Genomic DNA, 16,082 nt, shown 5'->3' with positions numbered 1-16,082 from the left:
ATATATATATATTATTGGTAGGTATCTATATTTAAATTAAAGTATTAAATATGTCACGAATGTATAATAAAGCTAACAAGATAGTCTAACTTCAAAATATATTATTTTATAGTGTTCTGATTTCTTTTTTTTTTTAAATAACTCACAACAAATTTGAAAATATGTGGATATTTATGAATCATTTAAAATTTATCATTTACAAAATAAATTTTATATTCAGTAATATAGAATAAACATTTTCATGTTGTCCCTACACTAAATTAAAATCTAATAACTATAAAAAAAAATGGGAACATTAATTAAAAGTCGTATTTATTTATGTAAGTATAAAATTTATTAGAAACTTTGTTATTGCACATTAATTCTTTAGTTATAACATTATAAATTCTCTTAGTTATTACTAATTATTGCAAACGTTATTCACACTCTTTTACATCCTTTAGTTATAATATTATGAATTCTCATAGTTACTACATTAATTCTATCTATCTTTCATCTTTCCTTATATTAACCTTTGACCAATAATTTTTCATATAATTATACCTCCCCTATATATGTTATAACAATGGCTGAAGTATATGACCTATATCTTTTTTGAGTGTAACATAAACATGTGATTATATATATGATTTCACAGATAGAATATATATTCTTTAATTTTAAATTTTAGTTTTTTCGGTAAAAAAAAAAAAAGGAAACCTTTCTGAGTTAACTATGCACAGTCAGATAACTATATTTGATATATGTACACAGTCAATAGAGAAATCAAATATGAGAGCCAACAACAAGAATGACATCTATTATGTTATAACTTATAAAATAAAAATTAATATACAAAAATAGTTCTAAAAAATTACATCTAAATAGTTTAACGTGGAATACACCTTCAAAGCATATCTGGTTAGATGACAAGAAAAATTCACAACAAATATCATCTATAAGGTAATATTATTAAGATACAACTAATTACATGATTCACTCTCATCAAATTGAAATAAATATATGCATTATTGCATTTAACTAATAAAATATTGCATTGACCATCTTCATTGGTTCGCCTAAATAAGAGATATATATGATGATCCAGATTGAATATTCACAAAAGAATCTGCAATATTATGTTGTGCAAAACTTATTATTCAAATCTTCACTTAAATAAGCAATACTATTTACTATAACATATATTTTTTAAATTGGTAATCACGTGCAATGCACGTGTCGAAAACCTAGTATATATATATACACATCAATTCTTCTGCAGGATCATACAATATATAAGCATTTGTTATCCAAGAAAGAAATAATTAAATAGAATGGGCGTTCATCAATTTTAGCTTGTACTTTTAACAAATTTTGTTACGAATTTACAACATTAATATAATTTATATCGTATATACTAAATAAAGGTGTATACAAATTATAGAAAAGTCTTGGTGTCCTATGCAAAGCTGTACAATAATTCTAGACCACTGTCAATATAAGCTTTCATAAGGAATGTATGTGCTTCATTTTTTCAATAATCTGCTTCACCTTCTTCAATGGTTCTTCGTGCAAATATGATGGATCGTCTATCTCTGAAGCAAAGCTCCGATCCCCAACAAAAGCACGAAATGATTCTGCAACTGAATTAGACAGAGAACTGAGATTATATCCCCCTTCTAAGAAAAACAAGCAACGTCCCCCACACAAATCTTTTGCAAGTTGCTTAATGCTGGAGGCTAGCATGTAATATATTCCTGTTGTGAACTGTAATCTGGCAAGTGGATCCAACAGATGGGCATCAAACCTGAAAGTTTTAGACGACACGTTAGTTCAATTACGTTAGATAAGAAATCAGAAAGTCCTATCTTTATGTTTTAACATCCTCTTCTACTAACAACATTTCAAGACCAGAAACGGAATATATGAGGCATGATAGTAGTGAATAGACCAAATATTCCGCCCTCATTACATTGCTAGTTTAGCAGAAAACACAGGCATAATACATGATCCATTATTCACGTCAAAAGAAAAAGGAACCACACAGTAGCAAAACAGTAAGAAAAGTAAAAGGAACCGTGTTTAAGTCATATGTTTCATTTTATATTCCGAATGTTGAGACTATCTTGACAGACAAGAAAATTACCTAGATGAAACAAGGATTATATCTGGCTTGAACCTTTGAGCACATGGTACAATAACTTCATCAAAAATTGTTCGGATTGCTGTATCACCTGATCCTCCAGGTATAGGGAGATTTAGTGTTGATCCTTCACCATTTCCACCACCAATTTGATCTATCTTACCAGTCCCTAGATAACTTCCAGCCTACATCGATCCAAGGATAAGTGAGCATGACTGATAAAATCCATGCAATTGTTAAGTTCCAGACTGTATTAATTATACACATCAAGGTGCATAGCTGGCATATAATGACAGAAATCATGTTTTCCTCTAAACACAACGTTTGAATGAGGTGAAACGAGGAACGCATCAGCAGGGGTGAAGGTTGTTTCCTTGTAATGTAGTAGGTAAAAGAAGATAATAATATCATACACAGTGTGATTCCACAAGTGGGGTCTGGATAAGGTAGGATATAGGCAGACCTCACCCCTACCTTTTGTGGGGTAGAGAGGTTGTTTCCAATAAACCCTCGGCTCGAAAGAAAAGAGAATAATCTGATTGCATGGTAGCACAAAAATATGACAGCTAAATAACAAGATACAAGGAAAATAAACCAACAGATAGTACTACACATTGAAGAAAAGAAACAGTGCGATTACTAAATAATGCTACTAATAAGGAGAAGCGGAGAGGAGGTTTGCCCCATGCCTCTCCCACACAAAGTATGACAACACTCGGCTACCTACCATACCAACCTTCTAGCCTAATCCTTGCCCTCCACATTTTCTTATCTAGGGTCATGTCTACGGTAAGCTAAAGCTGGCACATGTCATGTCTAATCATCTCCCCCTATCTAATAACAAGATACAAGGCAAATGAAGATAAGAAACTACACGATTACTAAATAATACTATAATATAGAGAAGCGGAGAAGGGCTAGCTCCATGTCTCTCCCACACAATGTGACAACACTCAGCTACCTACTAACCTTCTAGTCTGATCCTCTCTCTCAACATCTTCTTATCTAGCGTCATGTCCTCAGTAAGCTGAAGTTGCCACATGTCCTATCCAATCACCTCTCCCTAGTTCTTCTTTGGCCTATACCTCTATTTTTCCCAACTCTTGTTATAGTCAACCTCTCACATTTTTTTACTAGCACATATTGCTTGCAACTGTAGCATTGAATATGCTCAAATCCCTACCATATCTTCTTCCATGAGAAGCAAATGCAACAATCTGAACATTTTCTTGCTTGAAAACGTTTTGTGTGAGAAGGCGTTGCTCTACACGAAGTGATTCCCTAAAACAGATATCCAAGGAGGGAGACAGATCACGATTTATCAAGTTAGAGTAAACACTCAAAATCAAATCGCAATTTCATCAAAAAAAAAGTTGGTCTCGCTTGCTTTGCTTGTATTATAGAAAGAGATTCAACATGTATTTCAACATAAACAATATTAGTAAATTTAGCCCTAAGTTTTGAACTCCAGAAAAATAATCCTGAATAGAAAGACTTTGCTAAGAGTAAATAGCAATGTCATACTTTAACTAAAAGTGTCTTATGCTATTGTCATGGTTGTAAACCTTATATAAATAATCTTATATGGCCTTTGCAGTCTTATGTATCCTAAGATTAAGGACAATAAGAGGGGAATTGACCCTAAATGTCACGCCCCGAGCTACCCCCAAGACGCGGACACGGGACCTAGGAACACAAGTGATCCCAAGCTAACCCTGCCGGCATGATCATGAGCATACTAAAGATAATAAACTGATGCGGAAGCTAATTCATAAATAAATCTGAAAAGATGGGGAATACCCATATACTATAGCTGAATATATCAAATCTGAGAGTTTAATACAAAAGAAATATCAAACTCAAAATACTAAGCTGAATCTAACTATGTCTGAAATAAGCCTCTAAACTGACTAGAAATGTTGGGACATGCCCCAACTAGATCTAGCAAAACTGAAACTAAAGACTAAAAATACTGAAAAGAAACTCATGACTATTGTCCTCGGAGAATGAGGACTCACCACTGATTCTGCTGAACTGGAGATCGGGAACCGATCTAAGCGTGATCTGGATGCTGAGAACCTGAACCTACATCACGAGAAGATGTAGCGCACGTATGCGTCAGTACTTGAAAGGTACTGAGCATGCAGGATAGAGTAAAGCTGAAATAACATATAACTGAACAAAGCAATAAAGCAATGAAATAATCTGAACATGATATAGATACTGAAAATACTGAATACTGAGCTAACTGATGCAATGACCAAATTTATAACATGCTGAGACTGAATACTGACTGTACTGAAATATGGTCAATGCAATAGAGTCTGACTGAACTGTGGGAGCTACTAATAACCGACATAAAACCACATGAGCTAAATGTGGAGTCCGATGTATACGCCCCATCGAGAGGACCCAATATACCCTGCCAGAGGTATAGAGGCATGCTGGCGTGATCACTAAACTGATGTTGCCCACAGAGGGGACTTACACCTACGTGGCTCGTAGTTCTGGGACTATATGGGTACGCTGAAACCCTAGTCCAACTCGGTATTATGCTACTCCCAATGAATTAAGTAGTTAACTGGTTATGACTGAAATTCTGTAAATACTGGATAGCTCGAACTGAACATGCAAACTGAGAATGCAACAATTAATCTGATAATGAGGCATTCATAAACTGAGGCATGTATAACTGAATACTGAAATATCTGACCTAGCATGTGTAATTCAAGAACTAAAGAAATACATAGCTAGGGTTCTGAAATTCATGCGATAAACTGAGCAATAACATGATAATCTGATTTGGAACATTTAAATAACAAATTCATCATGATCTGTTCAAATTCTAGAAACCCTAGGTCTGTTCATAATCATGGAATCAAGAATCTGACTGAATTCTAGGGACCTAATGGGTGAAAGGAACCCACTAGTGAAATCCCACATACCTGGTGACGAATTCCACGGGGAAATCTTTCGATTTCGGGGCTGGAACTAAAGAAACCTCGCTGCGTTCTTGAACTAGGGTTCTTGACCTTTTTCTCCTCTCTTGATTCTAATTTTCTAAGTTTTGATTAATGAATTGACTTGGATAAGTTCTAGTTATGTTTCTAGGCTTAAACTAATTAAAACCTCATCATTTAGGGTTTAAACGACGTATCTTAGGGGTTAAACGAAATAGGAAAAGACCAAAGGACCCCTGAATTAACTGCTATCGGAGTGACCTACGGATTGGACCTACGGGCCGTAGGTCAATCTACGGTCCGGTGATTGCGTTCGTAAGTCAAGCTTGCTCGACAGGCCTTCATTAAAACGAGCACAACTTTTTACTCGGAGGTCAGAATTTAGCAAACTCAGTGGCGTTGGAAAGATAATTCAATTATCTATCTAAAAATAGGTTATGAGACATATAATTCATTTTGTGCTAAAAGTTATGACCATCTGAAGTTGACCCATCAGAATTTTCAGCTAACTGGCTGCTAACCTTCGATCTACGGTTAGACCTACGGACCGTGGATCGAATGATGGTCCGTGCTGGTCAACCGTAGTTCGTGTCAGAGGCTGGGTGAGGAGGTCTTGATCCATGGACACAGACCACGGACCGTGGTCTGATCTACGGACCGTGGGTCTGTCCGTGGGTCGAGACTTAGCCAATTTTTTTTCTGAGCGGGCTGGGGAGGGGTTGTAGTGGCGAACCACGGACCACCAGGACGGGCCGTGGTCTGACCTACGGTCCGTGGATGGTGACCGTAAGTTGCACCTACAACTTCTCAAAATCTGCATTTTTGGTCTGTTTCGGATACGGGGTGTTACATTATCTCCACCTTGGGACCATTCGCCCTCGAATGAAGACTAAACTAGCTGAAATAGAGGGAGAGGGCTGCAATCCCCACCACTAAACACTGAGAACTGAATTTCTGACTGAACTAGGTTCCAAGGACATGCAAATACGCTGAAAATGCAAGTACCAAATGAAGGAACAGGATTCTAAGACTGAATTTTCGCATGAATGACTGAAAGACTAAAGAGGAACTATTACCTCAAGCTGGAATGGAATCGGAAGGAAAGAGGTGAGGATACTTGGACTTCATGGCTGCTTCTGCTTCCTAAGTAGCTCCCTCTACTGACTGACTCCTCCACAAAACCTTGAATGAAGCGACTTCTTTATTTCTCAACCTTCTAACCTGACGATCGAGAATCTCAACTGGTACATCCTCATAAGAAAGACTATCTTTCATGGCCACACTCTCTAATGGCACTATGGATGCTGGATCACCCACACACTTCTTCAAAAGATAAATGTGAAAGATTGGATGTACTGCTGCTAAGTCTGCTGGCAACTCTAACTCATAAGCCACTTTACCAATCCTTTTCAAGATCCGGTAAGGGCCTTTAGATCTGGGACTGAGCTTTCCTTTCTTGTCAAATCTCATCACTCCCTTCATAGGTGACACTTTCAGGAAAACTCAATCATCAACTTGGAACTGTAGTTCCCTTCTTCTCACATCTTCATAAGACTTCTGGCGACTCTGAGCAGTCTTAAGTCTATCTCTAATGAGTTGCACTTTCTCCATAGCATCAAGGACCGAATCTGGTCCTATCAACGCTGCTTCACCTACTTCAAACCAACCAACTGGAGATCTACATCTACGCCCACACAATGCTTCATAAGGGGCCATCTGAATGCTGGAATGGTAGTTATTGTTGTAGGCGAACTCTATTAGAGGAAGGTGATCGTCCCAACTACCCTTGAAGTCGATCACACAAGCTCTCAACATGTCCTCTAAGGTCTGAATGGCACGCTCTGCCTGACCATCCGTCTGTGGATGAAATGTTGTGCTAAGATTAACCTGAGTACCAAGACCTTTCTGAAATGACTTCCAGAAATGAGATTTAAACTGAAGACCTCTATTTGAGATGATAGATAAAGGAACTCCATGCAACCTCACAATCTCATTAATGTAAAGCTTGGCATAATCCTCCGCCGAATCTGTAGTCTTGACCGCCAAAAAGCGAGAAGACTTAGTAACTCTATCAACAATCACCCAAATTGAGTCATGTTGTCTGCAAGTACGAGGTAAACCTGTGATGAAGTCCATGTTGATCACTTCCCACTTCCAAGTAGGAATGTCAATCTCTTGAGTCATACCTCCTAGTTTCTGATGTTCTACCTTGACTTGCTGGCAATTGGGGCACTTAGCCACAAAGTCTGCTATATCTCTTTTCATACCATTCCACCAGTAGACTTCCCGCAGATCACGGTACATCTTAGTGGCGCCTGGATGAATAGAATATCTGGAATTGTGGGCTTCTGCGAGAATATGTTGTCTTAATTCACCCACATCAGGAACACACAATCTACCTTGATAGCGAAGTACACCATCTCCCCCTTGGGAGAAAACCTCCACTCTCTGATTGTGGACTGCACCCTTAAGTTCAAGCAAGATTGGATCACTGTCTTGCTTTTCCTTAACCTCTACTACCAAAGAAGATTCTTCCCCATCCTGAACCGTTACACCACTATCTGATATGCTCATAAGACGAACTCCTAGGCGAGCAAGTCTGTGAACATCCTTTGCTAGCTCTATCCTTTCTTCCTCAACATGTGCTACACTACCCATGGATAGTCTGCTAAGGGCATTCGCTACTACATTCGCCTTACCCGGATGGTAATGCACACTCATATCATAATCTTTGAGGAACTCAAGCCACCTTCTCTGGCGAAGATTCAACTCCTTCTGGGTGAATACACACTAAAGGCTCTTATGGTCTGTGAACACATCTACGTGAACACCATACAAGTAATGTCTCCAAATCTTAAGTGCAAACACCACTGCTGCAAGCTCGAGGTCACGAGTTGGATAATTCTTCTCATGTACCTTAATTTGTCTAGAAGCATAAGCTATAACCTTACCTCGCTGCATCAACACACAACCTAGGCCGACTTTGGATGCATCACAATAGATCACATAACCATCTGAACCCTCTGGTAGAGTCAAGACAGGAGCTGTAGTCAACCTAGTTTTCAGTTCTATAAAGCTTTTCTCACAATCATCTGACTATTGGAACTTAACCTTTTTCTGTGTTAACTTAGTCAATGGAGAAGCTATGGATGAAAATCCTTCCACAAACCGTCTGTAATAGCCTGCTAGACCCAAGAAACTTCCGATATCTGTAGCAGAAGTAGGTCTGGGCCATTGTTTCACTGCTTCTATCTTCTGGGAATCTACTCGAATTCCTTCACTAGACACAATATGCCCAAGGAAGGCAACTGATTGTAACCAAAACTCGCACTTGTTAAACTTTGCAAATAACTGGTGATCTTTGAGAGTTTGCAGAACAACTCTCAAAAGACTTGCATGTTCTTCCTCATTCCTAGAGTAAATTAGGATATCATCAATAAAGACGATAACGAACAAGTCCAAGTACTGCTTGAACACTCTGTTCATCAAATCCATGAAAGCTGCAGGAGCATTGGTTAGTCCAAATGACATGACTACAAATTCATAATGACCATACCGAGTTCTGAAGGCTTTCTTCGGAATGTCACTATCTCTGACTCTAAGCTAATGATAACTTGATCTAAGGTCTATCTTTGAGAAATGACTAGCACCCTGAAGTTGGTCAAACAAGTCATCAATCCTGGGGATAGGATACTTATTCTTGATTGTGACCTTGTTCAACTGCCTATAGTCAATGCACATTCTGAGAGAACCATCTTTTTTCTTTACGAACAACACTGGTGTACCCCATGGCGAAATACTGGGTCTGATGAAGCCCTTATCTAGAAGGTCTTTCAACTGCTCTTTCAATTCCTTAAGCTCAGCTGGAGCCATTCTGTAAGGAGGGATAGAGATAGGCTGGGTATCTGGAAGGAGATCAATTCCAAAGTCTCTTTCCCTTTCGGGAGGAACTCCGGGAAGATCTTCTGGGAACACTTCTGGAAACTCACTGACTATAGGAACTGACTCAAGAGTTGGGGATTCGAAACTAGAATCCTTAGCCCGAACTAAATGATAGAGATAACCCATAGAGATCATCTTTCTGGCCTTAAGGTAAGAAATGAATCGACCCATAGGCGCTAAGCTACTACCCTTCCATTCTAGGATTGGTTCATATGGAAACTGAAAACGAACAATCCTAGTTCTACAATCGATTGAAGCATAACAAGAATGTAACCAATCCATGCCTAGAATGACATCAAAGTCTACCATTTCTAACTCTACAAGATCTGCTGAGGTGACTTTCTGAGAGACTGTGATAGGGCAATTTCTGTATACCCGTCTAGCTATAACTGGGTCACCGACTGAAGTAGAGACTGAGAAGGGTTCTGAAAGTGTTTCTGGGCTAACACTAAATTGGACTTCTATGTAAGGAGTTACAAAAGACAAAGTAGCCCCTGGATCTAACAATGCATAAACATCAAGATCAAAGACTCGTAACGTACCAGTGACTACATCAGGAGAATCTTCCTGATCTTGACGAGCCTGAAGAGCATAAAGCCTATTTTGGCGCTGTCCACCACCAGTACAAGAAGAGTTACCCTGCTGGGTCGGGCGACCTGCTGGTGCTGCTGAAGTTGTAGACTGAGCTCTACCATTGTTTCCTCTTTGACCTTGTCTTGAAGGACAATCCTTCAATCTATGGCCAAACTGACCACACCCAAAACACCCTTCCTTACCTGCAAGGCACTCGCCCGGATGGTTCTTACTACATTTCGGGCAAGTTGGGTAGGTTTTGGTGCCTGAAACACTGCCTTGAGACTTAGAGCCTGACGCCCTACCTTTCTGATCATTACGGAACCTGGGGGATGGAACACTAGCTGATGAAGGTGCTGGAGTCAAAGACTTCTGCTGAAACTACGAGCGATTTCCACCACCCGATTTCTGTTGGGAATACTCATAGTTACCTGTTCTTGCTTTCTTAGTCTCCTTAGCTTGTTCCCTAATCTTATCACCCTCAACTTGCTGAGCATGAGTCGTGAGCCTAAAGATGTTCATGTCTCCCAACAACATAGCATTCCTGCACTCTGTTTTCACTAAGTCTGACACTCCATACAGAAACTTATTCATTTGTGCCCTGGAATCAGCAACCATGTGAGGAGCATACCTGGAGAGTTGGTTAAACTTGAGCCCATACTCTTGGACAGTCATGTTACCCTGCCTTAAGTTCATAAATTCATGGGCCCTTGCTTCTCTCAACTCTATGGGGAAAAACCTGTCCAAAAAGGTTTCGCTGAAACATTCCCAAGTAATAGGAGCAACATCTGTACCCCTGTTTTCCTTCCACTGAGTATACCAGATATGAGCTACATCCTTAAGTTGGTAAGATGCTAACTCAACCCGATCATTCCCAGTGACCTGCATCACCTCAAAGATCTTCTTGATCTCATCTAAGAAATTCTGGGGATCTTCACCAGTCTGCGATCCTAAGAACTCTGGAGGATTCATCCTAACAAAGTCACGGACCCTCGCTGCTGCTGATCCACCATTTGCATTCATAGGAGCTTGAACCCACTGATTGTTCTGGTTAGCGACACTCTGAGCCAACATCTGAATGGCATTCCTGAATTTAGCATTTGAGACTTCCTGATCTGGAACTGGAGGAGCTGCGTTTGCGTTCCTGGCATTCGCATTCCTAGCATAAGCTCTACGAGGAGGTATGATCACTGAAACGTAGAACGTCGAGATAGAATGAAATTAGATCATACCTTACGCACGATAAGAGTAACAAGAACATGAACATTTCCCAAACACTTTGTAGCCTCCCTCTCATTAGATGTGGTGCGCACTACACACCCATGAAAAGGACTCTACCTAGTGCGGCTTTTCAGACATCCTAGGACACTTAAACCTAATGCTCTGATAACAAGTTTGTCACACCCCGAGCTACCCCCAAGACGCGGACACGGGACCTAGGACCACAAGTGATCCCAAGCTAACCCTGCTGGCATGATCATGAGCATACTAAAAATAATAAACTGATGCGGAAGCTAATTCATAAATAAATCTGAAAAGATGGGGAATACCCATATACTATAACTGAATATATCAAATCTGAGAGTTTAATACAAAAGAAATATCAAACTCAAGATACTAAGTTGAATCTAACTATGTCTGAAATAAGCCTCTAAACTGACTAGAAATGTTGGGACATGCCCCAACTAGACCTAGCAAAACTGAAACTAAAGACTAAAAGCGATAAAGATAAACATCTCGCTAGTCCTCGAAGAATGAGGACTCACCATTGATGCTGCTGAACTGAAGATCGAGAACTGATCTAAGCGTGATCTGGATACTGAGAACCTGAACCTACATCACGAGAAGATGTAGCGCACGTATGCGTCAGTACTTGAAGGGTACTGAGCATGCAGGATAGAGTAAACTTGAAATAACATATAACTGAACAAAGCAATAAAGCAATAAAATAATCTGAACATGATATAGATACTGAAAATACTGAATACTGAGCTAACAGAATGCAATGACCAATTTATAATATGTTGAGACTGAATACTGACTATACTGATAAATGGTCAATGCAATAGAATCTGAATGAACTGTTGGAGCTACTAATAACCGACATAAAACCACATGAGCTAAATGTGGAGTCCGATGTATACGCCCCATCGAGAGGACCCAATATAGCCTGCCAGAGGTATAGAGGTATGCTGGCGTGATCACTAAACTGATGTTGCCCACAGAGGGGACTTACACCTACGTGGCTCGTAGTTCTGGGACTATTGGGTACGCTGAAACCCTAGTCCAACTCGGTATTATGCTACTCCCAATGAATTAAATAGTTAACTGGTTATGACTGAAATTCTGTAAATACTGGATAGCTCGAACTGAACATGCAAACTGAGAATGCAACAATTAATCTGATAATGAGGCATTCACAAACTGAGGCATGTATAACTGAATACTGAAATATCTGACCTAGCATGTGTAATTCAAGAACTAAAGAAATACATTGCTAGGGTTCTGAAATTAATGCGATAAACTGAGCAATAACATGATAATCTGATTTGGAACATTTAAATAACTAAGTCATGATGATCTGTTCAAATTCTAGAAACCCTAGGTCTGTTCATAATCATGGAATCAAGAATCTGACTGAATTCTAGGGACCTAATCGGTGAAAGGAACCCACTAGTGAAATCCCACATACTTGGTGACGAATTCCACGGAGAAATTTTTCGATTTCGGGGCTGGAACTGAAGAAACCTCGCTGTGTTCTTGAACTAGGGTTCTTGACCTTTTTCTCCTCTCTTGATTCTAATTTTCTATGTTTTGATTAATGAATTGACTTGGATAAGTTCTAGTTATGTTTCTAGGCTTAAACTAATTAAAACCTCATGATTTAGGGTTTAAACGACGTATCTTAGGGGTTAAACGAAATAGGAAAAGACCAAAAGACCCTGAATTAACTGCTGTCGGAGTGACCTACGGATTGGACCTACGGGCCGTAGGTCAATCTACGGTCCGTAGATTGCGTCTGTCAGTCAAGCCTGCTCGACAGGCCTTCACTAAAACGAGCATAACTTTTTACTCGGAGGTCAGAATTTAGCAAACTCAGTGGCGTTGGAAAGATAATTCAATTATATATCTAACCGTAGGTCATGAGACATATAATTCATTTTGTGCTAAAAGTTATGACCATCTGAAGTTGACCCATCAGAATTTTCAGCTAACTGGCTGCTAACCTTCGATCTACGGTCAGACCTACGGACCGTGGATCGAATGACGGTCCATGCTGGTCAACCGTAGTTCATGTCAGAGGCTGGGTAAGGATGTCTTGATCCACGGTCACAGACCAGGGACCGTGGTCTGATCTACGGACTGTGGGTCTGTCCGTGGGTCGAGACTTAGCCAATTTTTTTTCTGAGCTGGCTGGGGAGGGGTTGCAGTGGCGAACCACGGACCACCAGGATGGGCCGTGGTCTGACCTATGTTCCGTGGATGGTGACCGTATTATGCACCTGCAACTTCTCAAAATCTGCATTTTTGGTCTGTTTCGGATACGGGGTGTTATACTAAATTCCATATCATCACTTGAGCATCTTTGATTTTCCACTGACCTTACTTTGTAGGATCCGGATCACTTCCATCTATATGGCCCGATAATTCTTTTTCCAGTGACAAATAGTTGAAACAAAAATTTCCATGCAGAATAATTTGTTCCACATTTTTCTAGTGGGACGAACATTGAAGGACTCAAACTGATGCAGTGTTATTGAAAGTGCACTCAAGCCCTATAGCAAGGCTCAAAACATGTTGAACGTTTTGCCTCACTTGGTGTTCGCTTCAGTGTTGTCATCAAGGTTCTAAGACATACTTTTCCTTGCCAATGAACCTCTTCTCAAGAGACAATACTAAGTCATTGATAGTTCACTTTATCGTAATTATTTTTCAAATTTCTTTGTTGTTACATTTTTCATTCATACTTATAAATTATTTGTCTTGGACTAAACATATAATTTGTATCTTTTTTCTCCCTTTGCGCCTTTTTTCATTAGAGCCCACGCTTTATTTGCACTTTGCACTTAAATCCCCACGAACCTTAGAGTTGTTTTGTGCTCTTTGCTTTTGATAACACTGTACCGATGTGAAGTCATGTTTTTGAATAGCGAAAATCAAAAACACAATGATAAGAAAAAAAATAGCTAAAATAACCAAGACCAAGAACCTTAAGTATTTAGTCTCTACATACTTAGGACTAACTATTGGCGAATAACTAAGAACACAAAAGCTTCCAACAAAATCAAAAGTAACAACGGATCAAGAATAAATCTTACATATTCCATATTGAGAATATTTAATGTAGATCCTTCAAGATACTCTATGATCTGCCCATCATGCCAATACACCCCTCCTCCTCACATGCTCAAACCATCTCAACCTCGTTTCCCTATCTTGTCAGCCACAGTCGCTACTGCCACCTTACCCTGTATAACTTCATGTTTCTAATCATATCTCTTGTAAGAAGCCCATACATCCATCTGAGCATCTTCTTCTCCGTTACATTTATTATTTAAATGTTCGTGTTCTTGACTAACCAACACTCTCGATGCGAGCCTTCATTTCACCCACCCTGTTCCAACACGATGCACGACATCGTCATCAATCTCCCCATCTACTTAGATTATGGACCCAAGATACTTGAAAATTTCTTTGTTTTCTATGGCTTGTGCATCGATCTTCACTTCCACCAAAAGAAGTGGAGAGCCATACAAATCCACCAAACCAAAAATTAACCTTGCTGATGTTGGACAAGATAATTGTAACTACCAGACACCTTCATTTTAGTATATGTATCTCATTATGTGTTTTGAGACTTCAAATAAGTTGAAAATGAATTTTGAGACTTGTTGGAATGGTTTTAGTTTGTACCAAGGGGCTTGGCTGAGTTTCAGCACTTTTAGAACATCTAGGAGGTATTTTGGGACGTGAAAACAATCATAATTGATCTGTTTTATTTCTGCTCATTTGTAACAAATAAAATGAAGGAAAGCGTCTGAGGAGTAATCACTAAGTCTCAAACACCCTTGAACTGAACATAGTGTCAAGAATAATCATTTTTGTGGATCACTAGATCTGGCTCAATTTAGATAAAACCGAATGTTCTTTTGTTCAGTCAAACTACATTTTATAATAGCAGTTGATTCAGAAGTAAAAACGTCAAGATTTCCCAAGCAATTTGTTCAATGCAATGTGTAGCTTACTTGGTGAGCTGAAAGGAAAAATATATCTGGGTCCTCGTAGAAGGCATCATTGGTTCCATTTCCATGATGAACATCAAAGTCTATGATAAAAACACGTTTCAATCCATGCATTCTTTGAGCATAACGAGCAGCAATAGCAATATTTCCAAACACACAAAAGCCCATGGCCCCCATTGGAAGAGCATGGTGACCAGGAGGTCGAATTAGTGCAAAAGCGACAGGAGGATCTTTGCTTACTCTGGATGCTGCAACCTGAAATATCAGATGAAACAATTACTCCAGCTTTGAGAGAGAAGTTTACCAAAAAAAAGGCACCCTGAACTGATTGCTACATTAAACGAAGTATTCCCAGTAAACTGAAATATTACTAACAGCTTAGACCGAGACATTACCACTGAATCAACCAAGGAAATCCCAGCTCCAGCTGCCAATAATGACTCTTGGAACGTCTGTTCACATTGCCATAGGAACACTTGGTGTTAATCTTTCTCACGGAACTCAATAATTTTAGGAACCTTATTAGCTCATACAAATTCAAAAACTTGCCTGATTAAGAGTAATTATTTCATTAAATATTAGAAAACTTAGAGCATGAAATTTACTTAAATGGAATGTTAATGTCTGTGGGGTTATGCACAGGGCTGAGCTTTCATAGTTACACTCCTCCATCATCACCCATAATGAATAATTAAACAGTATCTCCATATGTTTAGTTGATCAACATAAAGCACCATATATGATCATTTGTGTCTCATTAGGATGATGTCGTAGACTCATACAAGAAGCAACTAGCTTTTCTGATCTGAGTTTTCTGATTAATCCTCATTCATGATGTCCTACAATTTTGGCGCTTGCCTAAAATGTCATGATGTAAGCTAGGGTAGGATTAATAAGAACTTAAGAAAGCAATTGAAAGGGATTTAGAGAAGATAGAACTTAAAAGTACCAACAAGAATAATTGACAGATATCAACAACCCTACTTATTAGTGCACTTAAACAGCACTCCTAAACTATTGGATATCCTTAAATAGAATCAATTCACTTGAAAACACCCTTAAAAATCTTGAATCAAAGTTTGGATACCATCCAACTCCACAAAATACATCAATCATCACAGGTAAGCTAACCCTAGTTATTCTAGGAAACCAAGTATTTATATACTAGGTCTAATTATTACATATTAATGACTTAAAAGTCCCTAATTAGGCCTAAAATGGAAACGGCCTGAAATACAGTTT

The 16,082-nt window shown here is 39.0% G+C and overlaps 1 protein-coding gene across 1 annotated transcript; it reads right to left on the bottom strand.

The window, feature by feature from the left end:
* Positions 1–1,485: 1,485 nt before the first annotated feature.
* On the bottom strand, positions 1,486–15,232 carry LOC125860710 (histone deacetylase 14, chloroplastic-like). Its single transcript, XM_049540723.1, has 4 exons — positions 15,176–15,232; positions 14,844–15,095; positions 2,126–2,307; positions 1,486–1,786 (listed from the first exon to the last, which is right to left on the bottom strand). The coding sequence occupies exons 1-4, from the start codon at positions 15,230–15,232 to the stop codon at positions 1,486–1,488; spliced, it is 792 nt and encodes a 263-aa protein (XP_049396680.1).
* Between the last annotated feature and the right edge of the window lie 850 nt (positions 15,233–16,082).

Source organism: Solanum stenotomum, chromosome 1 (assembly GCF_019186545.1).
Source record: "Solanum stenotomum isolate F172 chromosome 1, ASM1918654v1, whole genome shotgun sequence".
NCBI classification, from domain to species: Eukaryota; Viridiplantae; Streptophyta; class Magnoliopsida; order Solanales; family Solanaceae; genus Solanum; species Solanum stenotomum.
Note: the sequence above shows the minus strand (reverse complement) of the source record. Positions and strands in the feature narration are given on the sequence as shown.

Coding starts and splice junctions, on each gene's coding strand:
- LOC125860710 (XM_049540723.1), bottom strand. CDS start 15,232: ATGTCTCGGTCTAAGCTGTTAGTAATATTTCAGTTTACTGGGAATACT. Junction 2,308..14,843: donor TTTTCCTTTCAGCTCACCAA/GTAAGCTACACA, acceptor GGATCGATGTAG/GCTGGAAGTTATCTAGGGAC. Junction 1,787..2,125: donor ATAATCCTTGTTTCATCTAG/GTAATTTTCTTG, acceptor TAAAACTTTCAG/GTTTGATGCCCATCTGTTGG.